This window comes from Gallus gallus, chromosome 1 (assembly GCF_016699485.2).
Source record: "Gallus gallus isolate bGalGal1 chromosome 1, bGalGal1.mat.broiler.GRCg7b, whole genome shotgun sequence".
In the NCBI taxonomy this organism is placed as follows: Eukaryota; Metazoa; Chordata; class Aves; order Galliformes; family Phasianidae; genus Gallus; species Gallus gallus.
In genome coordinates this window covers 40387438-40413409 of record NC_052532.1, presented here as the reverse complement: position 1 = coordinate 40413409, position 25972 = coordinate 40387438, and the positions used below count along the sequence as shown (strand labels likewise).

The 25972-nt window shown below is 36.5% G+C and overlaps 1 protein-coding gene across 21 annotated transcripts in view; it reads left to right on the top strand.

Moving 5' to 3' along the window:
• PPFIA2 (PTPRF interacting protein alpha 2) overlaps positions 1 to 25972 on the top strand; it is a 301624-nt gene that overhangs the window by 180468 nt on the left and 95184 nt on the right. For all 21 annotated transcript variants that reach the window (XM_040667681.2, XM_040667694.2, XM_040667691.2 and 18 more), the window contains 2 exons: positions 11278 to 11379; positions 20815 to 20979. In XM_040667681.2, the coding sequence (XP_040523615.1) occupies positions 11278 to 11379; positions 20815 to 20979 (267 nt within the window). The remainder of the gene's footprint in view (positions 1 to 11277; positions 11380 to 20814; positions 20980 to 25972) is intronic.

Sequence of the window (25972 nt, the reverse complement as noted above, 5' to 3'; positions counted from 1 at the left end):
TAAAGAAGTGAAGAAATCTGTGAAAGCTATTGAATTTCTACTGCTGAGTTCTCAGGCTTTCAGAGCCAATACTATGTGACCATGTTCATTTAGGTATTCCACACAGGGAAAGTTTAATGGCTAATATCAAATTTACTTATTTGAAGATGTTTAACTGTACATAGGATTTTGATTTAGAAAAGTGATCCAGCAATATATTGAAATCATAGGACAAGCACAACATAGCAATTGCAATGTACAGTTGAAATGTGATTTCTACTGCCAGTTTCTGTGTGTTCACCATCGCTACTCTGAATGTCTCCAGACAGCAGGAAGGAATACAGGCAGAAGCTAGCTCAAGATCTTTACTCTCTTCAAAGTTCATTTTGATGGTTGTTTGATTTCTACACTCTTATAGCCACATATGCACTTCCCTTATGCTGATCTGGCTGACAGGCAAAGGAGGATAATGCTTTCTATTGATTATTTTAGGAAAGGCCATTTACACAAAAGAACAGAAATGATGCCACAGGGATAGACGTTGAGAGTCCCCAAGCATGGCACAGTGCACAGAACCCTCTCAACCTCCAAGCCTTGCAGATGTGCTCAGCAGGAATGAGCCAGGCTGAGCCAGCAACCCAGGATAAGCAGTGAGGGCTATTTAGTCACAATCCATTGCCTGGTCATGTCCATTGATTGCTTAGAGCCAACAGGGTCAGAAGCTCCCAGGTCAGGCTGGGGTCTATGCTGTGGGGCAATGAAAGTGGAGTTTGGGAAAATGGTGAAAGCCAGGCATCTCCTTAAATCTCCTGTTCTGGGAGCTCTTGGGTAGCCACTCTTGACAGTGCCGTTGTGAGATGAGAGGGGAGATGGGCCCTGTTGCCAAATTCCTCCCGTAACGTTTGTATGTGGGATGACAGTTCCAGCCTGAGCTCCTTGATGAGAGAGAGAGGCCAGGTCAGGCCCTTGGAAGGCCCAGGCAGCCACCCTATCCCCCATAACAGCACAGAGGAAGCAGCATGGTGAAGGGGCCAGGGAAGCCCTGTGTGGGAAAAGAGGACAGAAGAGCCTGAAGTTCCTGGGAAGACAGCAGCAGCATGTTCTAGTTGGGCCAGATGCAGCTCATGTCCCTGATTTTGCATCCCACTCCACTCCTGATGCCTGGCTGAAATCTCCTGGCAAGAGCGAGGGCAGGAGGTGGGAGCAGTCAGCATGGGCTACGCACCACTGACTTAAGCCTTCCCACTAGCCTGCCTTTACTGGCAAAATGCTGGCAGTGGGAGAGGAGAGCTGCACCTGCCATCCTTTTCTTAGATGACAAGGGATAGGACAAAAAGAAGTGGCCTCAAGTTTCCTGTATCAGGTGAGATTTAGATTGGATCTTAGGAATAATTTTTTCCAAGCTTTGGAAGGGTCTACTTAGGGAAGTGATAGAGTTGTAATTCCTGTAGGTAATTTAAAAGGTGTGTGGCTATGACATTTAGGGACATGGTTTATTCTTAGCCTTGAGAGTGTTAAGTGTTTGTACTTGATGATTTTGAAGATCTTTTCCAATCAAAATGATTCTATGATTCTGTGATTCTGTGCCTGAAGAGCTAAACAAAAAGATGTGGACAAACTGCTTAGGCTCTGAGCAATATCAGCCTCTGGGCCATCCATCCAGTAGGCAGCTCAGAAGTTTATAGCTAATTTGCCATTATTTTTATGTAAATTTCTTCTTTATTTATTGACTGCAATCACCAGAGTCCTTCAGAGCTCTAGAACTGCGTCTCATAGCCCATGAGTATGCTATGAATTGAAGATATAATTTATAAATTATTTCCATTCATGAACACAGCATGTGGATGAACACCAGTGAAAATGTCAATAAACAGAAACTTATTATTTAGTGTCCCATTTTTCTTGAATGAAGAGAACTAAATTATTTTTGCTGACTCAAAATTAATAAAGGCCTTTAGGATAATATTTATTTTTTCAATCATAATCATATTTTATAAACTAAAGGACTATCAACTCTTCTCTTCAGAAAGAGAAAAAAGATATTTACTCACTGCATTTTCAGAGTTGAAATGCTGCTATGTATTTTGCTTCAATTATCCTATATTCTTATTAAAAAGATCTTGAGGCTTTAATAATAGGTGATAGCATAGGGATGACATTGTTAATGTCTGAATGTTAACGTAATATCAAGTTGTTTTATTAGTGAGGAACAGAGGCTATTGATAGATTTGTTGATTGCGCAGTTCGTGATATAAAATATAGCATACCTTAATTTGGTGTTCTGTACATCTGTACATTGTATGTTTTTCCTCAGGACAATGTCTGTGTCAATAATTACCAACACATAATACTTCTTCATGAAGAACATCTGCAACCAATTATCTTGTTTTCTCTATTGAAGTTTTAAAAGCCTGTCGTAGTAATATTGACCAAATGAAAATTCATTGTTAATAATTTTTTTACATTGTATACAGTGTAAACAATGTTTGAATAAATTTTAATGTTACTCTCAATGTGTGTAAAAAAAGCAAATGTTCCATTACAGATTGCTGGAAAGAGCAAAATTGGAATTCCTTCTTAAGGTAAATATTTGTACTTCTTGGATATTAAATACCTGTTTGGACCAACTGTAGAGCTAGTAAATCAGTATAAGATTTAATGTAATGATTGATAAAACATTACTAAGAAACAAAAACTTTGTATCTTACATTTCTTATCAAATAAAAAGCAGATTAATGAAATCTATGGCTTAAATTAACTCCAATAGAGACACCAAGAGTTACGTGTAAATGCAGTCCCATCATAAAACTAAATATATACTGTAGTCATGTAACTTAAATGATCAACCAGTAGAATTCACATTAGTGAAACGATATATGTTAATTGTGTCATGGTTTTGTAATTTTGCTATTGGTATTCCACATCATAACATCATGTACAGCAGGGTACTTAAAGAGTTTTTCCCTCTCTGAGCCCAGCTCCCGTTCCCCTACCCCCTTCCCTTTTCCCTTCCCATTTTCGGGAGCCAAGGGGCCCACAGGCCTACTGCCCCCCTGTCATGGCCATAGATTTATCTAGATTGATCTAGATAACTCCATGACAATTGTCATAGTCTCAAAAGCAGAAATATCTTCCAAATACCATTATTCCAATTTCATTCTTTGAGGTGAGACATAAAAGCTCATTATATTCTAATTTGGGCTTCCTGATACTCATCCTGACTGGTCAATTGTATTGTTATCTCCTGCAAGAGTCAAACTGCCTCCTACTGCTCCACTTGGATACTAGCATCTGTAAGAGTGGAATAATTACTACTACTCCATAATTCCTAGAATTTTTTTAAAGGTGATTGTCACCAGCGATACCATCTGTGAAGTGGTCCATGATATCTAAAACTGGGATTTTTTTCACTTCTTTCGAGTAAGCTTAGACTAGGACCAGTCTGACCAGGAACAAATATCTCTAGGGCAGATGAGGCTGTTTGTTCAATTCACTGAACAGAAGCCCCAGTTAGAAATATAAAGAATTCTAAGTTGTTAGGCTTTGTCCAACCCAAAAGCATGTTGGTTCAGTCACATCCTAAATGTACCTTCTTCTGTGTTCATCTTCAATGATCAACTTGAATATAAAGTTTTTTCCAACATGCAACAGAAATGAGGTGAGGTAAAACTCACATTGAAAATCTGACATACTCAAGAATCAGACAGACTTGCAGGAGGATGACTGCATCTATTTGTGAAAGGAAAAGGTCAAATATGGTTTTGGTAAAGAGATCTGTTGATTCATGAGGTCAATTACTAGACTTGATTCTCATATTTTTCTTTGACAATTCTTTAGTCTGATAAAAAAATAGGAATTTGAATTTTTTAACTTAAAGAGTTATTTGTTAAACTATGTCTAATATTCAAAAGTTTTTTGAGTGCTATTCAAAATAACAGAATTAAGTGCGTGTTTTCTCCTCCCTCTTTTTTTTACATACAATTTTTTCCAGCGTGAGCAACTTCATGAAAAAATGGGAGACAGTGGAAAACAACAAAACATCAAATATTTGTGACTTGATTTTATAAAGTGACTTTAAAAAAAAAATTAAGTATACTTAAAATATTAAATGATTGAGCCTCATTTAATGTGCTATGAAAAGGGAAAAGTACAATTTTGCTGTGAAAGGAAGGATGTGTTCTTAATCAGAATAGCAGACTTGCTGACCTATTATTAATAGCTGAATTAGTGATCAGGGATAAGATTTACCCAGAGAAAATGCTGAGGATGAAGAGAAGAAGACAAGTGTCATAACAGTGTATGTTCCCTAAAATGAGGGAGAAGTAAAGGTCACTCTGTGTTTTGTCATGTTTGCCTGGAAGAAAACAAGATGCTGTGCCAGGAAAGAAGTCAAAGCTAAGAAAGTTGAGTTTGAACTGTGCATCAAACGTACTAAAAATCAACCAGACTTGTAAGCTGGGTTTGGCAACAAAATAAGATTACTTACCAACATTATAAGAGAAGGGCTGTTCTGTTTACTGGTAAGTGTGTGCTGCATCTTACAGTCAGCCTTTATATATTCCCTCTGTCAGGATTTATTTTAGGTTATTTCTTAAGGCCATGTACTGACCTCAATCTGCCTTCTAATTGAGAGTTGTATGTATGTGTTTATATGCAGAAGCCATTGTACAGTCTGTAAAGTACTTCAGTACTTCAGTAACATGTTAGGTAGGGAGATTTCCTTTATAATTCTGTGTTTATTTTAATTAAAAAAAAAAAAAAAAAGGATTACAAGCATAAAATTAAACTGCTGGCAATGGGTAGTCATGTAATTAATACAGAAATTTATTCTTTGCTTATGCTGTTTCTCTGGAACCATTTCACATATTTAATATTTTAATATCTGGAAAAATATTCTTCTCATCAGATGGAATAAAGTTAATCCCATTTTCCTTTAACATCAGTCCCTTAGAAAATTATTTTATGGTTTGGTCATAATCTGTTATTTTACTCTTTATTGCATAGATGATGAAATTGTTACTGTGGAATAGTAAATTGTCATCAGTTTTGATGCAGAACAAGATTTAATCATCAAGACACATTCTTCTAAATAACTTCAGTGTTAAAACTTACGTTACGCTGACACGTGGGCAGGGCTCCCCACCTGTTGGTCCTCCTTTTGTCGCAGTTAGCTGTCTCTTCTCCTTCATAATATAGTCTGCAGCATAACTATATCAGAACTATATTAGAAGAAATGAGTATGAGTATCTGTGGAATAAAGCAGTTATTGAATGGATTTAGCTGATAGTATAATCTCCTTTATTATACAGCTGATTCACTTCCGAACTCCAGTAGCATGACTTGAAGCAAGATTCGCTACAACTCCAATTAACAACACTTCTGAAAAGCATGTTGATGTAGTATCTTACATGACTAATATTTCTACAAAATACACTACGTGTGGTATAACATTCTGAAATAGAAGTAATTAAAGCACACTGCAATCCAGTCTGTATTTCCATCCTATAATATCTATATCATACAAGATATTTAAAGTTACCCATCGTAATATTTACAAATCAGTGATGTTTTACCCCATCCTTCAATAATAATAATAACTCAATAGCTGTTTAATTTGGTTATAGATCCTCTGTGCTTCAGTATTCACATCAGTAAGAAGCAAAGCGTATAAAAAACAATTGCCATGATGCTCACATTGCTAGGGAGATCCACTTTGGCTTCAAAAATCTGTAGAAATGCATCTTTCCATGGCAAGTGTGTCCTACAGCAGGAAAGTCAGGCATAATACACCACAAGTCCTGACAGTTGTATGTTCTTCCCATTATCTTTATCTCGAAGTACTGTCAGTTGAACTAATATTTAAATAGCTATCAAATAAGTTTCTTTTTGGATGACTTGAAATATATTTTAGAATACTTTTGAGTTACTCGTGCTTCAGAAAATCTCAAAAGTAAGATGATATAGTTATTGAAATTAGATAACATTTTTTAAAAAATCTAGGTTACATGTGCTGCAAAGCTAAACCAAAATTTACATATGTATCTGAACTAATTTGGTATGTTCAAGGGCCTTAGTGAGACGTACATTTATTATAATCCTTTGCTCTCTCTTATTCTTTTCTGGAGCTTTGTAGAAGAAAAATATATGCGTTATTTTTTAAGTAATAAAGGAGAAGTGGGATTTTATTTTTGCTTGGAATATCCAATTACATCTGTTTTAATTTGGGACCAGAATGATAACAGTAAATACTTCATTCACAATAGTAGGCCATCCAAAGAGGGGCTGTATTAGTATGAGATAGTTTCTTCTACCCAGAAAGAAATGGTTTTATAAGTAAACATTTGCAAGAGTTAGTTAAAAATATAATGTAGTTTCAATGGAGTATTTAAAGGAGGAATTATTTCTTGATGGAGAACTATGTAACAGTTCTCATCCCATTTTCTGTTCAGTAAAAGTGTTAGCATTATTTGTTCTTCTAGATGTTAACATTGGCTCTAAACCACTGAAAAGGTGTTTTTGTTTGTTTGTTTGTTTGTTTGTTTTGTTTTGTTTTTAATTTCTTCCAAGGAGCACTGATTGTGTACTTCTGTGTGGGAAAGTGTCTGCATACTTCAGAATCTCAGAGAATGCCCACAGTTCTGAAAAAAATGGAGTGTGGGTTCACAATCCCCCTCTGTTACTGAGTTAATTTTCTCTCTTAGGAAACGGGAATCTCCTCTTCTTCATTTCTCTCTGTGAATTAATAGTCTCTCACACTGTCACATTTAATCACACTTCTCACATGCTTGATATCTTGCAGGCCACTAAATAAACCAAACACACACTGGTAATCCCTGTATAGTTTGAAGCATGTTAGTGGCTAAGACCGGATAACACCCCACCTTCTTAATCTGAACCAGTGGTGTGAGTTAAACAAAGTAATTCAGAATTCATATTAGAGATTCACTCATTCGATATGCTGTGGCCATTTCCACATTTCAGATGATTGACACTAAACCCAAATACTGAAATGTAACATTCAATCTAATCTAGGATCAAGGGCTGTTATTATGGCTCTTCTGTAGTAAGATAAAGGGTGATTTTCATCCAGAACTTCATAGTCTTTTGTCTTACTAATCGCTGTCAATAAGATTGAAATTTCTGTGGTAGTAGTGGTGAAGGTACAATTTAAGAAAACTGAATTGAATTAAAACATAATAAATGAGAAGCTAAAACTCCCAGAGAAATGTCGCAGATCATAATTTCTCTTGTTAAATGACTTACCTCTAAATTTGCAGGAAGGAAACTCTGTCTACATAGATAGTGTTAAATGCAAGACAAAAATTACAAAGCCTAACCATTCTTTCTCTGTGCAGAGATTAGTTCATTCTTTCATCCTGAAATGAACTGTGATTCAAAGAAGGCAGTTCCAGAGGAACAGGCTATAAGCTGAATACACCCCATCCTCTCTGAAACTGAATTTTGTTTTTCTTCTTTTTTCTTTCTTTCTTTCTTTTTCTTTTTTAGGGAGGTTGGGTGAGGGAGGGGCTTACAAAATTGGTTCACTCTTTCATTAGGAGTATGTATGATGAGAGGCTGTTTGCATTTTCATTTGAGTTCAACTCTCTCTACTGGACTATACTTGCAAGCTGAACAATCAAGTGTTGCAGCTCTGAAGTCACATTTCTCTGGCATGCTCTCACCTAGGAGGATTGTTATATAGGTTTTATGTGTATTAGTCCATGAAAAAATGAACCTTGTAAACCTTTCCTGGGAACAATAAGCAGAGAAAGCAGCATTTGTTCAGCCACCCCTAGAGACAGATATGTAATGGTAAGGATGCTGTGGCATGTCTCCCTGCACAGCCCTGCTGCCAGCACATCTGGCAGCACTGTCAGCCTGCCTGTCCCTGTGGTCCCCCCTCTCCTGGGCACCCTCAAGCCTGTGCTCTGCATCTCATCTGCTATGCCAGGGGAAGTCCTTGACTTTCAGATTTGTAACGCTAAATTGTCCTTTCAGTGGTCACAAATTTCCATTGAATTTGCTTTTGAGGCTTCTGCCCTCTCTTCAAAGATATGCATGGGATAAGTGAACGGCTGTCATTTTGAGTCAGCTACTTTTCAGTCAGACTGAGTGTTATAGCCCAAGTATTAAGACAATAAGGGAAGCAGCAGATAAAATAGGCCCCAAGATTTTGTTTATTCAGATGACAAACAAATACGTTCCTTAGTTGTTTCCCAAGGAAAAAAAAGCTAGTGTCTTGTTACCATTTTGTAATATAAGAGCAGTGCAATCTACTGTGTAATTTTCATCATTTTGATTCTCTTTATTTCTTAATTAGCTTTATATCCCAACAACTTCTACATAAGCTTTAAGAGTGTGGTTGTACATGTCAAGTCACATTAGTTATGCAACAGATCCCACCTTCGGGGCCCGCAAAGTATGACTGACCATGCAAGATTTCGGCTGTGAACAGTAATTCCAGATGACAGTATTCCCTTGATCCCTATGTACATCAGGGGGAATTGCAAGAGCGGAGGTCGTTATCATCACGTGCTGTTTATTACATAACTGGGTAAAACAAAAATATGTTTTGCTTTGTTTCTAACCTGTGGGAGAACCATGTTCTCTGGAGCATTATAGCGGCATATCTCAGCAATACCTTGGGCTGAAAGGGAGGACATACCTAAAATGGGTTTCACTTGTAGTTATGGTAACATGAATTGAAAAGCAAGTTATTGTGAGCTTTTGTCGCGGTTGTTAATTTGTCAAAGCAAACATGACAGAAGTAATTTGTAAAGCTCTAGGGCAAACTCAATTTTTACTTTGAGACTTTCCCTGTAAAACACAAAACAAACACCGAGAAAAATACTATCCTTGTTCAGAGCTGAGAAGCTAAAGCTCTTGATTCAGGAGCAGCCACTGGTGCTTCAGTTAAAAAGAGCAATGTGACCACTTTAGATCCACAGGTATGAGGAGGTGACCTTGAAAATTCTCTTACTGTAACAAAGGAATTTCAGAGAACAGCAGCAACTGAGTAATTAAAAGGTGTGAAGGAGCTGTGTCAGCAACTGAAGGAAAAAGTCTAAGGTACTGCATACACGCAGCCCAGCCAAACCAGAGGTTAATATTGTGGGTATAGGCTGAAGATATTTGGAGGCTGAGAGGAAATGGTTAAGTATCGAACTCTGGGAGCAAAATTTTGCTTAATGATTTATTTTTAAGCAAAGGAAAGTTTAAATTCCTTGAAGAATAAAATCCATACTCTTCAACAAAATAGTAAAACTCAAATACTGAATTATTTGAGATTATGTTGGCCAAAGCATTAGCGATCATACTGCTGGTATTAAGCTTATCTTGGCACATCAAAGAATATGCAATCTTATAAACTCATATATTTCTCTGTTTCCAAGCAAAACAAGAAAAGCATGTTCACAGACTGCTTTGCCTTGCAGTAGTTAGTAACTGGAACTGTAAGTCACCAGATGATCCTTACTGTCCCTTCCACCACCTGTCACCTATCCAGATGCTAAAGCATACGTCAGAAGTCTCTTTGAATTCCAACTAAAACAATACAAAGAAATTAAAAGTGGTAAATTGAGATAGTATCATACTACTTATACTAGTAATATTAGCAGTGTATATTAGCAACAAGAGTTGCACACTGTGGCACTATAAAGTTTATAAGACTATATAAGGACTACGTGCATATGTGTTTTCCTGCTTCTGAATTCTAATTCAACCTGACGAGATCACTGGCTTATATTAAATATGACATATTCATCTGGTATGTGGCATTAATTACAACCCCAAATAGAGTTCATGCAAAACTCTAGACAGAACAATGCTTCTACTTCTTACTAAAGTAAGATCTATAGGCAAAATTAATAATACTTTTGAAAAGTAAGCAGAGTTTTAAATCTCATTTCCAAAACTAATACAGGAACTCTTAACATTATTATAAATATATATTATTGAAAATACAATATCATTATTATCTATAATATACAATTAACTATTTGTAAATTTTATTAAAACAGAAGGAGTCTAAGAACACCAACCAAACTTCAGTTTGGATAAAAGCTGCTTCCCACAACTTGAAGGGAGACAGCAGACCAAGTTCTTTTGAGATCATTGCTAGCTTTTGTCTTAAAGAAGTAGACTTAGTCTCAGGTTCATCCTACCAGCTGATAAACCACCTAGACATGTTTTTGTTTTCCTGAACTCCTTTCTTCTTGGGGGAATTAGGAACGATGGCACTTTAATCCTGGCTGCTTATGAGTGGTTTTAACAGCTATTAATTATCATCTGGACACCGTTTTTTTCGGTGCATATGCACATGATTACATATTTCAAATGCGTTTCATTGTTTGCCTCACTGTTTTCATGAGACACAGAATCTTTTCAGTTTTATGGATAAAATTTGCCACTTTGGATTGGATTGAAACCTTCTAGTTACTGAACTTAATGTTAAATCTGCAACTGCCATTGGTATACATAAAATTTTATAAGTATTTTTGAAGCATAAAAGCAATGGTAATAACAAGATATTTTAATACTAATTCTGGTAGCCGAAAGATTTGTTTTGCAATCATTGTTTAGTTGCATTTGTAACACAACATCAGGAGCAACTTAAAATTTTGCTTCATTTTATTTCTTAGGAAACTCACGCTAAGCTAACAAATATGAATGCTAGAGTCTTTCACTGTGATGCCCAAATACATTTTAATAGTTAAATTTAAATACCAAATAAAAATTAGAGCTCCACTTGGTAGCTACTTGGGTGGTGTTTTGTTGTTGTTGTTGTTTTGTTTTGTTTTAACTAGTTCACATATTGCTTGTGTTAATCTGCTACCAGATAGAATTTGATCAATGAATTCCATAGCTTTTCTATCCCATGCTGTATTACAATAGCTGCATTATGGAAAGGCAAAAGAACTTGCTAAGCAAATGCACTGTGTTGAACCTCATTATGCATGAAATTATAGTGTCCTTCTTGCTACAGAATAGGTGGGTTATGTTCTTCTTATGCTTTACTTCTGATAATTTATGTATGGGGGACGTTGTCATCATCTCAGACCTACTCGTGTTTCTAAAACTCTGCCAATGTTTTGCATAGGTGCTTTTTATGAAATTTGTTGGTTTTTCAATTAAAAAAAAATGCATTATTTTAAAAGCTTATGACAAGTGCTGATGTTTACATATGCTATTTTATTTTGTGCTGGTTTCTAAATATTATATAAAACCTAACATGCATGTAGATTTGATTAATTTTGTGTTTACATCTTGTGTAACTTCACACTTAATTTTATTCCATAGGAATTTGCTGCACTGACAAAAGAATTAAATGCATGTAGGGAACAGCTGCTTGAAAAGGAGGAGGAGATTTCAGAACTGAAGGCTGAAAGAAACAACACGAGAGTAAGTGTACAGCAGACCTTTTCTGGATATCGTGTATGTATAAAGTAGGAGACAAAACTCCTTGCCTTCCCTGAAAATGTATTTAAATAAATACATGAAATCTATCAAGATCTAAATAATATGATGTATCTACCATGCTACAGACCTGCAGAAAATGACTGTGTGTTAGACTTTGTACATTGCAAGGTATGTACATTCAGTTTTAATGCTTTCTTAAGCAAGAGACTAACTCATCTTTCCAAGACCCAAGCCCTATATAAGTAGCATGTACAGATCTCCATCTCTTTTCAAGGCAAAGGGCAGCGGTACAGCACATTCAGCTTACCTAGGAGCCTTGAATTTGATCTGAATAAGGATGAGATGAAGGCAGCCACTTGTATCACAGTGACTATGCTGTTTAGTCTAGATGCAGACATTGTGATCCTTGAAGTAAATGTCATTTGTGATACAGCTGAGTGAGAATAACATTTCACCCCAAAGTTTGCTATGTTCTTCTTCAGTCAAAAGCTATTATTCTGTCTGCAACGAACAGTCCATGATAGTGCCTCCTAGAACAGATGCTGAACACCAAAGATGTTTTATCATATGCATATTGCATTCTTCTGTGCTCTGGGCAACTCTTCCTGCTTTCATCCTTTCACTATACTAACACACTCACATAACATCTTTCCCTGGTTACCTGTTTGGCATTCTGAAAGATATCTAGCAAGATACTTGACAAAAGAATTGTGACAGTCTTCCTTCATCCTTTTTACTGCCAGATATAGCACTAGACTGCCACAAACTCTAGAAATCTAAAGATGGACAAGTGATACAGATGTCTACAAAGAGCAAGTGGTGCTTCATCTACTTCCATGCTAGCTTAAAGGAGCAAGAAGAGATGATCACATTTAATGTAAAAGTCTTAGATGTGCTGAGATTGGGAAGTGTGATGGGAAACAGATAAAACTCTTTCATAATTTAAACAATACAAAATCGCTCCCACAAAAGAAGAATTAATGAAGAAGAACATGGGAGTTGCAATGCATTCTTTAGGTTGGCAAGCCATCTCAGCCATGTATTTCTGACATATTTCTAAAGCTGCTTAAATTTTCAGTAACTGTTATATATATCAGTTATTTGAATGTTTAAAGGAAAACTAGTAAAGTCAACATAGAACAAAGAATAACTTGTATTAATTTCTAGCATAAACTTTGGAAGACAAAGATATGGTTAAGATAAATGTCCAGACAATTGTACCTATTTGGTAATCTCCATATACACATTCTTCCACAGAAAATACCTAAATTTGCCTTTATTTACAGAAAAAAATAGTTCATGTACTACAGTTAAATGTATTCTTCTCAGTCATCATAAGTTCATCATAAGAATGCACACAAAACTACCTAGCAGAAAGTTTTTTCCATTTCACTACAGAGCCCACTGAAAACCAAGTTTGTACCCATACCTACCATGGGTCTGATAGAATAAGTAGCTCAAAGAAAAATACGATGACAGCCCTGTAGTCAAAGATAGTTGCACACCAAACAACTGTGAGAGAAAAGCAAATTGAGTTACAAGTCAAATTAAGCTCTGTCATAGAACTTTCTTTGAAAACTAAGAAATTTAATTATTGTCCATTATTGTTCTTTTAATATTATGTGAAAGAAAATTCAGTAAGAGATTTTCCAGGAGAACTTAATACCAATTAATGAGTTGCAAAGTATGGTGATCTTGCCAGAAGTCCTTGCAGTTTAAACTAATATACTCAACTAATTTGTCTTAATAAGGATTACAAAGGTAGGCATTGAAGATAAAAAGATGTAGTATACAAAAAATTTAAAGGAAATGCAGGAAATGCAAGAGTAAAGAAGACCTGAAGATAAAGATAAGTAATGAGTTTACTTACTTTACTTTATTTTAAAAGAGGAAATTATTTATAATTTTAAAATAAGTAATAATTAATGAGGAAGGAGAAAGAAAAAAATCAGACATGACTGATGTCTTACACTGTCCTTCAGCATTTTCATTAACATGTTGTCATCCATAGTGTCATGTATATATTCTTGCCATGCTGTTAGCTGCCCTATACTAAGTTAGTTCCTGAAGTCTACTGTAATAGTCATGTTGACTTCTACAGGCTCCTGTACACTGTGTTTATGGGGGAAGACCACCATTCCAGGTATACAGCTGTTGTCTTCAGAATACAATCATCTCCATGACATACTAGATAAGCGATTTCCAACAAGAAGTCATTATCCATAATGAAGCACTTTTACAAGCTGATATTTATGCTGTTAATGTAAAACAGCATTAATAGTTTGTCAGGAAATGCTGCTACATTTTTTTTTCTGTTATTAGAGATTCACATTCAAATAATAATATTTAGAAGGCCACAGAAATACTTTTGCAATGAGTAATCAAAATGTCTTTTCTAACATCTAAAGTGACTCCAGCTAGTTCTTTCCATCCACCCCACTATGATTCACATCTAAGCAGCTCTAGCTTTGCTGTGCCCCCGGGACACTCTCATGCATAGCCACACTCACCACCATGACTCAGTACAAACACTTTTTTCCCAGGTAGCATTTTCTACTACTTATAATTAAAGAAGCTTAGGTCTAGATTCTTGGGTTCCTATTTTGAACTTTCTTAATGCAACCTTTTATTTCCCTGTAATATCACTGCTTCAAACTGGAGATTAAACAGAATAAATTGAAGTGGCAAATCTGTCAGGTTCTGAGTATATCGAGCCAATTCTTGCTTTCTACTTCCCTTTTACATTTCTAGTAGTTTTTCCTTTGTTCTAGACCCATACCCATGTGTTTCTTTATTTTGTGGCAACAGCTTTGTACAGTTTTTGCCCGTGTCCCCCCCAGAAAGCTACAAGACCTAATTTGCCATTTCAGGCCAAGCTGCAGCAGCAGATCCTGACAGTAGAATGCATTAGAATGTTCTAGAATAACATCCTGTGGGACCCATAAACTCTTGGTCTGTGCCAAAAGACCACACTTTATAGCTTACCCTAGACTTGAGTTCCTACTCTGTCCTTCTAGCAGAATTCTTAAACAAATCTCCCTGGAAAACTTTTGCTTTAAAACATGTATTTTTACTGCCTACTATAATTAACTTCTCATATATTATAGTAAAAATATTTTCATGTCACAAACTTAGATGACAACTTAATCTGCCAGTACGTGAAGCAACATGAAAAATGCAGGAGCATATGTGTATGTATTGGTTAGTGTGATGTTGCTGACAGGAAGACAAACAGGCTCTCTCTGTAAAATCATTGCATGTGATTTTGAAAATATATACAAAAATACCTTCAAAGAAATTACTATATAGAGTAAAGGGATGCTATCCAGAGGGACCTGGACAGGCTTGAAAGGTGGGCCCATGTCAACCTCATGAAGTTTAAGGAGGCCAAGAGCAAGGTCCTTCATCTAGGTAGGTGCAATCTCAAGTACAGATACAGGTTGGGTGGAGAATGGCTTGAGAGCAGCCCTGAGGAGAAGGATTTGAGAGTGTTGGTTGATGAAAGATTCAACATGTGTCAGCAGTGTGCGCTTGCAGCCCAGAGAGCCAACTGTGCCCTGGGTTGCATCAAGAGATTATTTTTTGTCTTGAATGCACAGAAATTCAAACATGGAACATAAGCTGCAGCTAGGCTATAACTTTATTTTCAAAGAAAGATTATCACCAGTAGTTTAACAGTAAAGCTATTTGATTTCCCACAGGAGCAAATGGGCTTCTACTACTGTTGAACAATGCAGAGGAAAATGATTGACTTTATGGCCGGGTTTAGAGATAATCTGCAACCCCTTATCTGCTTAGTTTACTTTTCTTCTTTGCTTGCACCAGAGGTGGAGATTCACTAAATAACGTGTGCTCCAAATGCAGACTGAAAGGAAATTACATTTTGCATTTGTCGGTGAGATGCTGAACTTGAAAGAGCATTGTCTTCATAGTGGGTTGCCCTGTTCTCATAAGGAACCCCTTAAGCCAAGTCAATCTCATTTTAGGAATTCTTTTTTCTTCTATATTGTATTTCCCTGTATTCTATTATTTACTTTTCTCCATCACTCTCTCCCAATTCTTTCCTTTCTCCATTTGATACCCTGCTGTAAACAATGTTTTTTGTTTTTTTTTTGCAGTTTTTCTGCAAAAAAACAAAGAGAGTTAAGATAGAATACTTTATGCTCATTAAAATTCAGAACCTATAATAATACAAACTCTAATGAGTCACACTAAAAAAACAGAAAGGAATGCTTTAATTTCTTTTTTTCTTTTTCACCTGCAAATCAGTGTCCCTGTAGTAATGATGGTTTAGTATGATACAGGTACATGGTATCATACAAAGATATTTAATTATACATTTCTATTTCACAGTGCTTTGGAAATTATCTGAGAAATACAGTAAACTGGATTCTAATAGTTGTCTCTATTTTTAATTTGTTCTAATTAACATTTTAAAGTTGCTTCATTCCTTCACAAAATAAGCAGTCAAGCATTTTTCAATCTTTAAATAATCATTTTTAAACATCCTTTGTGCTCATGAAGTCAGAGCTCTAGAAACATCCATCCCATTTAGCTATGGTAAAATTATCAGCTTGGGATCTTGAGGATCCTAAAACTTACCCAGCATAAGAGCAAAATTCAATTGTCACATTATTTCATAATTCATTGTCAAGCTTATGCTTTCCAGCAGGAAAAGCATAGCGATGACTGGATATTATGCGTGGGTGATTCTGTCCTGCTTTCTGCTGTTGATCTTCATCTTCTCTCTGCAAGCTGCCTATCCCTGTGAGTACTTGACAACTGTAGCAGATCAACACAGCGTGAGGGAGCAAAAAATGCTCAGCAGCATGTGTTGTTAATGCCAGTGTGTGACTGAAACATACAAAACCACCTAAATCTGTTTCTAACAAACCGCTTGTAATTTAATTCATTATCAGTATTTTTGCAGTAATATTTTGACATGAAATCTTGTTTTGTTCTTCACAAATATATGAGATAGTAATTCTTGAAATAAATAGAAGTGGCAGTCCTCATTGTTCCCTATTCACCCTCCCCACCCCAAGCCAGATTCTGTGATTTTCTTCAATCACTTAATATCCGTGTTGCTTGGAAAACCATTTTCTTCAATGACAGTTTAATGTATTTAAATGTCCCTTTCTCCTTCATTGTAGTAACTAACATTTCATAGTTGTATAACTGTAGTTACATTTCCCTTCTCAGGGAAATAGGGAAGATCTATTACCTTTCCTTTTTTTAAAAAATATTTGTATGTGTATATTCTGTGCATATGTAGTTGAAGCAAAGATGGCTAAAATATCATTTTTAATACTATTTCAGCAGAGGATGGAGCAAGGATTTGCCAGCAGGCTCTCTAACTCTTGGGTTGATTGGTTACTCTTCCCTTTCAGCATGGCTGGGAGTACTGTAGTACAGGGACACCTGGCTTAGTCATACTCTGTGGTCAGCTAACATGGATTTGCTATAAGAAGCATTCATAGATTTTGTGGAGAAATAGTCCTGACTTTTGTTGAAAAGCAACAATAAGAAATTGCTGTCAGACAGGAACCTATGTCAGCATGCCCTGTCGAGCACTCTGAGAGCTGACAGAAAGGAAAATACCACAGAGATTCCTAGAAAAATGAACCAGTTGAGTAGCTGGAATATTGTTCTTACAATAAGAAAAAGAGTGAAATATTCACAAGTAGTGCAATAATTCTGCGTGAGTGCTTTGACACTTAGCTGTGTCAATAGCTCATCTTTCTACATTATGATAAGAAATCAGTACAGTGTTTTATAATTGTATAAAAGCAGCTGCTGTAGAAAGGACTAGGATGCTCTGCTGTTCATCTCACATCGTAAACTCCTTTATGTTCACCCTTTAAGAAATTCTGAGTTTCTAATAGTCCCAGACTGCTCCACTCTCTTCTTATACATGAAAACCCTGTTTAACTTTCTTTTTCTCCTCATCACTCCTATCATAGAATCATAGAATGGCTTGGGTAGAAGGGACTTTAACATCCTCTAGTTCCAACCTCCCTGCTATGGGCAGGATTGCACCCACCGCATCAATCTGCCCAGGATCCCATCCAACCTGGCCTTGGACACCTCAAGGGATGGGGCACCCACAACATCTCTGATCAACCTGTGCCAGTGCCTTACCATCCTCTGAGTAAAATTATTTTTCCTAACACCTAACCTAAATTTCCCCTCTTTTAGTTTAAAGCCATTCCCCCTTGTCCTATCACTATAAGACAGTGTGAAAAATCACTCTTGTTCCTTCTCCCTTCAAGTATTGGAGGGCTGCAATGCAGTCTCCCCAAGCCTTCTCTTCTCTTCTCTTCTCTTCTCTTCTCTTCTCTTCTCTTCTCTTCTCTTCTCTTCTCTTCTCTTCTCTTCTCTTCTCTTCTCTTCTCTTCTCTTCTCTTCTCTTCTCTTCTCTTCTCTTCTCTTCTCTTCTCTTCTCTTCTCTTCTCTTCTCTTCTCTTCTCTTCTCTTCGCCTCGCCTCGCCTCGCCTCGCCTCTGCTCTTCTCCTCTTGTCAATGTATTCTTTTCTTAAGAAGGTTCCCATCTTTCTTCTGTCCATGCTGACTTCAGGTTCTCTGTCAAAATTGTCTACCATAACTCAAAAAAGAGCTGCTGATGGACACTATTTGTTCTTGTGTTCCTTATTTTTCTCTGTGCTATAGTTTACACATAATTCCTTTAGCCATGAAAAATTTTGCCACATCAAGAATGCTGTGTTGCCATCATTTTTCTTCTCCTCAAAGCCAGTTTTTCTCACTTTTGTTTTCCAACCAAGACTCTAAGAATTTTCCTTTCTGATCATCTGTCCAAAATAATCTGTTTAGGATACTAGAGCATGCATATGATAAATTTACTCAGTGTTAGGTCAAAAATGAGTTGGCAACATTATGTAATTCTAGACTGTTACTGTAAGTGTCAGCTTAAGCTATAGATAATTGCAAACTTATGGAAGGTATGGCCATGGTAATTCTGTTCTGTTCATGTCAGTGCTGGGGCCTGTCCTGTTTAATATCTTTATTGATGATCTGGATGAGGACATTGAGTGCACCCTCAGTAAGTTTGCAGATGACACCAAGCTGGCTGGAAGTGTCAATCTGCCTGGGGGTAGTGAGGCCCTACAGAGGGATCTGGATAGGCTGGATAGCTGGGCTGAAGCCAATGGGATGGGATTCAACAAGACCAAATGCTGGGTCCTGCACTTTGGCCGCAATAACCCCAGGCAACGCTACAGGCTTGGGGCAGAGTGGCTGGAAGACTGTGTGGAGGAAATGGACCTGGGGGTGTTGATTGACGCTAGACTGAACATGAGCCAGCAGTGTGCCCAGGTGGCCAAGAAGGCCAATGGCATCCTGGCTTGTATCAGAAATGGTGTGGCCAGCAGGAACAGGGAAGTAATTGTCCCCCTGTGCTCAGCACTGGTGAGGCCGCACCTCGAGTACTGTGTCCAGTTTTGGGCCCCTCACTGTAAGAAAGACATTGAGGCCCTAGAGCATGTCCAGAGGAGGGCAACAAAGCTGGTGAGGGGTCTGGAGCACAGGCCTTATGAGGAGCTGCTGAAGGAGCTGGGATTGTTCAGTCTAGAGAAGAGGAGGCTCAGGGGAGACCTTATTGCTCTCTATAACTACCTGAAGGGAGGTTGTAGTGAGCTGGGGGTCAGCCTCTTCTCTCGGGTGACTAGTGATAGGACTAGAGGGAATGGCTTCAAGCTGCACCAGGGAAGGTTCAGGCTGGACGTTAGGAAATACTACTTCTGTGAAAGGGTGGTCAGGCACTGGAATGGGCTGCCCAGAGAGGTGGTGGAGTCACCGACCCTGGTGGTGTTCAAAGAATGTTTGGATGTTGTGTTGACGGACATGGTTTAGCGAGAACCATGGTGAAGGGCGAGTGGTTGGACTGGATGATCCTGTGGGTCTTTTCCAACCTTAGTGATTTTATGATTCTATGATAGCAATTAACTATTTAAGTTCTATTATGAACACTGCAATGAAGAGGCCTCTTCAAATCTGCCTGTTACTTTCGACTGCTTCCAGTTATTAAAAAATCAGCTATATCTGTTGTCAGCCCTACAGAGATCAGATGACTCATTTGCTTTTGATAAATATGAGCCACCACTTGAAATAAATTGTGGAAAAAAATACCCTCCTTCTTCCATGAACTACATGTAGTCATTACAATTCTTCATGTGCTGACATTAATCATATGCATGTTCACTATTTTTGTCAAATAATGCAATTATTGTAAAATAATAAGCAGCTGCAGCTGCAAATCTGGATATGAGAACCATGTTTGAAGCAAAGAGTACATTAAACCCAAATTGTTCCTGGATTGATAGCTGCATATTACAATTACAGTGTGTTTACTCTCTGTTTATGCTCTTTCATGTCTTATTAATTCATGTAACGATAAAGGTCATTATGTGGCTGAGAATAACTATGCATTACAGATGAACATGTATCTTTACTAATAGTAGCTATGTTAAGAACCACATCAAAAGAGAAATAACAAACAATTTTCTGTGTAACTTTCAAATTTCCACTTAAGGCTAAGCTATAATTGTACATTGTGAAATACATTTATTAAGTGTTATGATTCATGAATTTAGCTACTCTGTTACAGACTTAGAGCTTATCAATTCTCTTCTATATTTAGACCGTAAGAGTAATGTCAGCCCTATAAAAGCTTTGCTAAATTGTGAATTTTCCATACAACATCAAGTCATTTTAATATTTCATCTAAGCTAATTACAGTAATAATGACAGTTATCATGCTTTTACAATAGGTTATCTACAGGCTATCCTACAAATTATTTACAGTAGCCTGAAATGTATTGTTTATGGACCATTTGTCTTCCCTCATGAACAGACATAATGAACATTTTAGAGCAGGTTAGTGATAAGCCAATGTCATGAAAGGTGGCATTTGGAGTAAATCATCTTCAAATGTAATTAAATATTATTTCTACTTTTTTGATATTTTATTTATCATCTTCCAGTACAAATTTAAAATGTTACAGGTAGGTTTATAAAATATAAACTGCTTTCATATTTTTGCATGATGTTCTATACAGGTTTTGGTTGGTTTAGTTGTTATTTGATAGCTTATGATCATTAATTACAATTACAAATATTGTTATAAATATGTACTTAATGCAGTTAAATAGTGACTCTACGCCAAATGATTTTTTGTTCTCACTTTTCATAAAGTTTTAAATTAAATTATGAGTCGATTTTCAATTTTTGTACTTACTCTATCTGATTTTGAATCATGAAATCTTGGCAGTAATTCCAGTAGTCTCTCCCATAAAGAAGTTGCCAAGAAAATTGCCATTTGGTACCATGCATTTTGTAGTTAGAACTTCCAGGGCATTTAGGTGAACAGAAATTAATAACCTTTTTTATAAAATTCAATAGCTATTGCTGGAGCATTTGGAGTGCCTTGTCTCAAGACACGAAAGATCACTGAGGATGACAGTGGTGAAACGGCAAGCACAGTCTCCCTCAGGAGTTTCCAGTGAAGTTGAGGTCCTCAAAGCTCTGAAATCTCTGTTTGAGCACCACAAGGCTTTGGATGAAAAGGTACAGTATGGAAAATATATATATATAAAATATACGCTCTAACTTACTTTACTGTGCCTTTTGATGCTTATTGTATATTTCTGTCTTGATATATGTCTTTTACTTAGAATATTTATATGAGTTCAAAGAAGTCCTTGGGAATTTATGACCAATAACTGCACTGCAATACAGATCACTTTAGCTATCTTTTGTAGTCAGTAATACTGACTTACCCTTACCAGAAAGATTTCCCCTGTTTAGTACTAAATAAACATGGATGGAATTTATGTCTCTGGTATGTTTTTAGGTTATTGGTGAGAAAATGTAGACTTCTCAAATTTTAAAAATACAAGCTGAGAGTAAAATAACAGAAAAAGATGGTTTTGACTATGGAAAAGGGCTTCCTCTTAAAACTTTTTACCAGGAAAATATTCTAAGTTTCAGGTATGTTTTTTTACTGACTAAGCACAGCATTTACTGTAAGACTAGAATAGTGTAAAAGGAGTAGATCCTTCATTATCAGAGAATACAGGATATTCATAGGGAAGATGGTCTGTGCAGAAACGTCTCTTCAGTTAATCAACCCTAAACTTCTTAGTGCTTCAGGTCTCAAACGCTCCTTACAGCTGCTAAGTAGCTGATATCTTTCCTTGTTTTACTTCATGGAAGGGAAAGATGTACAAATAAGGTTAGAGCACTATGGAATATTATGAAATATTAAACATACATATGGAATAGTTTATATAATACAGCGCATGAAAAGACATTGTTAGCATGAAAACAGAAAACACAAGCTTAGGTTAACTTCATATTTAAAGTAGGTATTGAGCTTAAGAGTAGGTCAGGAAGTACATATTCCTTGTATGTAACGCAGGAAGGACAAAAAGTAGAAAAAAAGAATGTGATTTTATATACAACATTCTATGGCTTTCATTTACTTCTAATACCTGTCTGAACATGTTTATTTTTCTGCAGCTTTTTTTATATTCTGATTTACACTTTTGATTTTAAACTTTTAAAACAGACATTTGTAAACAATGAACTTATGCAGCTTCTCCAAACTCATTTTTAGTTGATTTGTTAAGACAAAATGTCTAACTGATCTTCACAGAGAAAAGCAACCACCAGGTTTTTACTGTCCTATCTAAGATTTGAAAAACATTGGTTCTCTTAAGATAATTCATGTCAGAAAAGTATACCTATCTATTCTTTCATACAAAAACAACCAATTCATCTTGACATTACCACTACCTTTTTATTCATTAGCAGGTAGGTAAGAGAGCTTTTATTCACTACGAACAAAATTGATTCAATTCTAGCATGTGCAAGTGTTTTTAAAAGCTCTTTGTGGGCTGCAGATATGGAGAGAAAGGAGAAAGACTTTGACAGCAAGAAAAAAAGTGGGAAGTGGTTGCTAAGAGACAGAGGAAGATGGGTGATATTTTGCACCAACAGCAGTGCTAACATGACACTGGCTATGTTAAATTTCAAGATAATAGGGCTGCACTTAGCCAGAAGAATACCCAGTCATTTGGGCCTGTGTTGGATATACCTAGAAACAAGGAGAGCAAACCTTTTCTGCTGTATCTGTGGCTCCATAATGGGAATCAGTTCTTTGAAAATGGATATTATAGCATGGTTTGATAGGTCAAGTGACATCTGATTAGTGTTACTTTGTGAAGCCTTGTTTAGTAAAACTCTATCTAGTGCCCAAGAAAATAGGAGTACATTGAAGGACCATATGAAGTGTAGGTAATACATTAATTTTTGAGTAATAAACACAATTAGAGTAAAATAACACTTGCTTCTATGAACTGCTCACTTACTGTCTTTGAATTCCAGAATGGAGAAAACAAATTGCATCAACAGAAAAACAAAACAAATTTATCAGATAAAAAGACTTTGCAGTTACTGCTCCTTTTTCACTAACAAGGCAGTGAGTTAGAACAGCTTTTCTTGTATCTGTCAGAAATTAAGATGGTTTTGTTTGTTTTGTTTGCTTCAACATAAATCTGAAGAGGGAATCAATGCAAAATTCATTGCAGTTTGTTTTTTTATGTGAATTCCAGAGGCTTTGGCTTTCTTAGATTCAAAGTTTATTCAATATGAACTTATAAAGTTCAGGAAAAAATTAATGCAATTACTAAATAATAAATAATACTTAGAGTAAAGTAATATTCAAAATATATGAATACCAAATGTATTAGTATGGTCCTTTGTAAGCTGTATGTTTTTTCCTGAAATATGAATGAGAAAACCTGAAATCTTTATTCAGCTTTTGTATTATTCTCCAAGTATATTTTGAAATCACTTAGGACAGAGAAAAACTAATAAATAAAGTTACAGTTTCTGGTCTGTAGATTTCTCCTTCAAATCGTAACACTGAGGTAGCATTGTTTTCTCTTTTACACCGGTTTAATGAACACTTTCCCCCAGCTTTTACAACTTCAACAGCACTTCATGTGGTTGAGCATGAAGAATTAGTTGCAACATTTCCAATGTCACCATGGCATATGTGAGTCTCAATTAGTTGTTCACTGCTCAGATCAAAGACTTCTGTGCCAAGGCAGAGTTGCTTTCAGTTTCTTTAGAAAATGTTATAGTTGGAGAATAAATAAGGACCATCAGACTGCAATTTTACTTAGGTCATTATGAAAAAGTGCATTAACTGTGTAGCTGCAAAGCAGGAAAAGGAAGAGAAGGCAAGGCAAGGCAGGTCAAAGCAATTTCCAGCTTTGTCTTTGTTTCACGCTGATACTGTTCTGTGTTGTTACTGACAAAAGGCCAAGAAAAAAAAATATGGATTTATTCGAACATAATAGCTTAATATTCTGAATAATTAAATTAATAATTACCTATTTTTTCTAAATTGTCATGTAAAAAAATGTCTCCTACACTGTCTTTGAAACATCTATCTGCCTATTATTTCCAAGGACTGTTGTTCAAACTGTAAAATGTCTTCATAAAAGCCACTAGGATTCAGTTTTACAGTGACACAGGTTAAGGATAATTTTTTTGTGATTCCAGCTCCCTGTGGAGCTCTCATCTCCTCAGTAACATGGCCTAGTTGGTTTGCTGATTCTAACAGTCTTCTAAGCAAACACAAGTGTTAAACATTTTAAAACATATTTTAAACACATGCCTTCTCATTTATAAAAGACCCAGGCTTAAACACAACAAGGTTTTAGGAAACTTTAGGAAGACATAAAGTAAAAGGACAAACTCATTGCATGTAATTTCATCTGGTAACAATCACCATCTTGTGATATTTTCCTCCATCATCTTGTCCCTCAGCAATCCTTACAACCAAGAAGACTGAAGTGAGAAAGATGATTCTCATTTCTCCATTAAGAAATTATATTATGACATCTTGCACTGTATAAGAGGTTGAAATAAGGCTTCTTGAGACAGGACTACAACCCTTAGTTATCAGTGGAGTGCTAGTGAGAGCCAGAAATTATGGTGGGAATTGAAGCAGGAATTGATATAGAAAGCGCATTTTAGGATCTACAGAGGAATCAGGAACCTCTGGGAAGGTTGAGAGCATATGAGGAGGGGAGAGAGAGAGGAAAGAGAACCACAAAGATGATCAGAGGGCTGGAGCACCTTTCCTGTGGGGATGGTCTGATAGAGCCAGGCTTGTTCAGCATGGAGAAGACTCCAAGGAGACCTCATTGCAGCCTTGCAGTACTTAAAGGGAGCCTAACAGGAGAGATGTACATGGACTCTTTGACAGGGAGTGCAGTGGTAGGACAAGTAGTAATCGCTTTAAACTACAAAAGGGTAGATTTAGATTATATATAAGGAAGAAATTCTTCACTATGAGAGTGGTGAGGCACTGGAACTCATTGCCCAGAGAAGAAATGGATACTCTGTCAGGATGGCTTAAACTTCACTTGGGTCAGGTGAAGAACAGACACAGTCAGTTACTGCAGCTCAGCTGCTGATTACATAATTTTATCCTACTAGAAATGACCATTTAAGCTACAGTGTGCATCTCTGGAAACCTTAAAAGTTGTGTTTCAGTCTTACAGTGCTACAGGAATAGAAAGGAATGGAGGGAAATTAATAAATCAGAAACTGGACTAAAAGATTGAGAATAATCTTAATCTTGGAGACATCTTAATATTTCTTATATGTTAAGAGACTTTAAGTAACTTTTGTTCCTTTGGGTATCTCTGTCAGTCATGATTTCTGTGCTCTTAAGACTAGCAACATTGTTTAGGACATCATAAAACTATAGTATTATAGTATTCCAATAATCTATGTGAATAATTTAAGCTGACATATGTAAAGAGGACCAAAAACCTCAAAAGTACTACTAGATCTGCATTGGTCAGAAAGGCTAAGAAGCTTCTCCTTTTTAGTGCTATTTTCCTGAACACGACTTTGGTCACCATTCTTGAGACTTATGGACTCTTCTAGCAAAATTTGACTTCCACTGTGATCAGTAATAATAGAAAATAAAGTATGGTAGGAAAAGCAATAGCATTTTTTAGATTAGGAGGTATCACAGGGAAAAGTATGAAAATTTTAGGGTATAAACATTCCTTTATGGATCTCCCATATTAGTCAAGGATCTGAAAATAATTATATTTACATGAAAATGTGCAGTGTTTCCTTGTATATGACAGACTGTTTTTTTGTTTGCTTTGTTTTGCAATGGAATCTGCTGATCTAGCAGAATGCATTCACGTTCTCTTCAAACACTCCTTACAGCCTTAAACATTCTTAGATGATCAGCTGGATCTAGGATGGTGTGGCGGGAATGGTGATAGAAATATCTGCTGAATTTAGGCCCATTTACTGGGTTGTAGTCAAGTCACTTAACGTGACGTGTCTAATGAAGTTGTGTGGATTAGCAGATGAGTTGTTATAGGATGCCTTTATGGTCAGAAGAGATAAAGTCACCAACACACAACACTGAAGTTCAGTTTAGGTCAGATTTACCTTTTAATCATGCTGGAAACCTTGTGCCTACATTGCTAGCGTAGGTTATCTATAGTTACGTGAG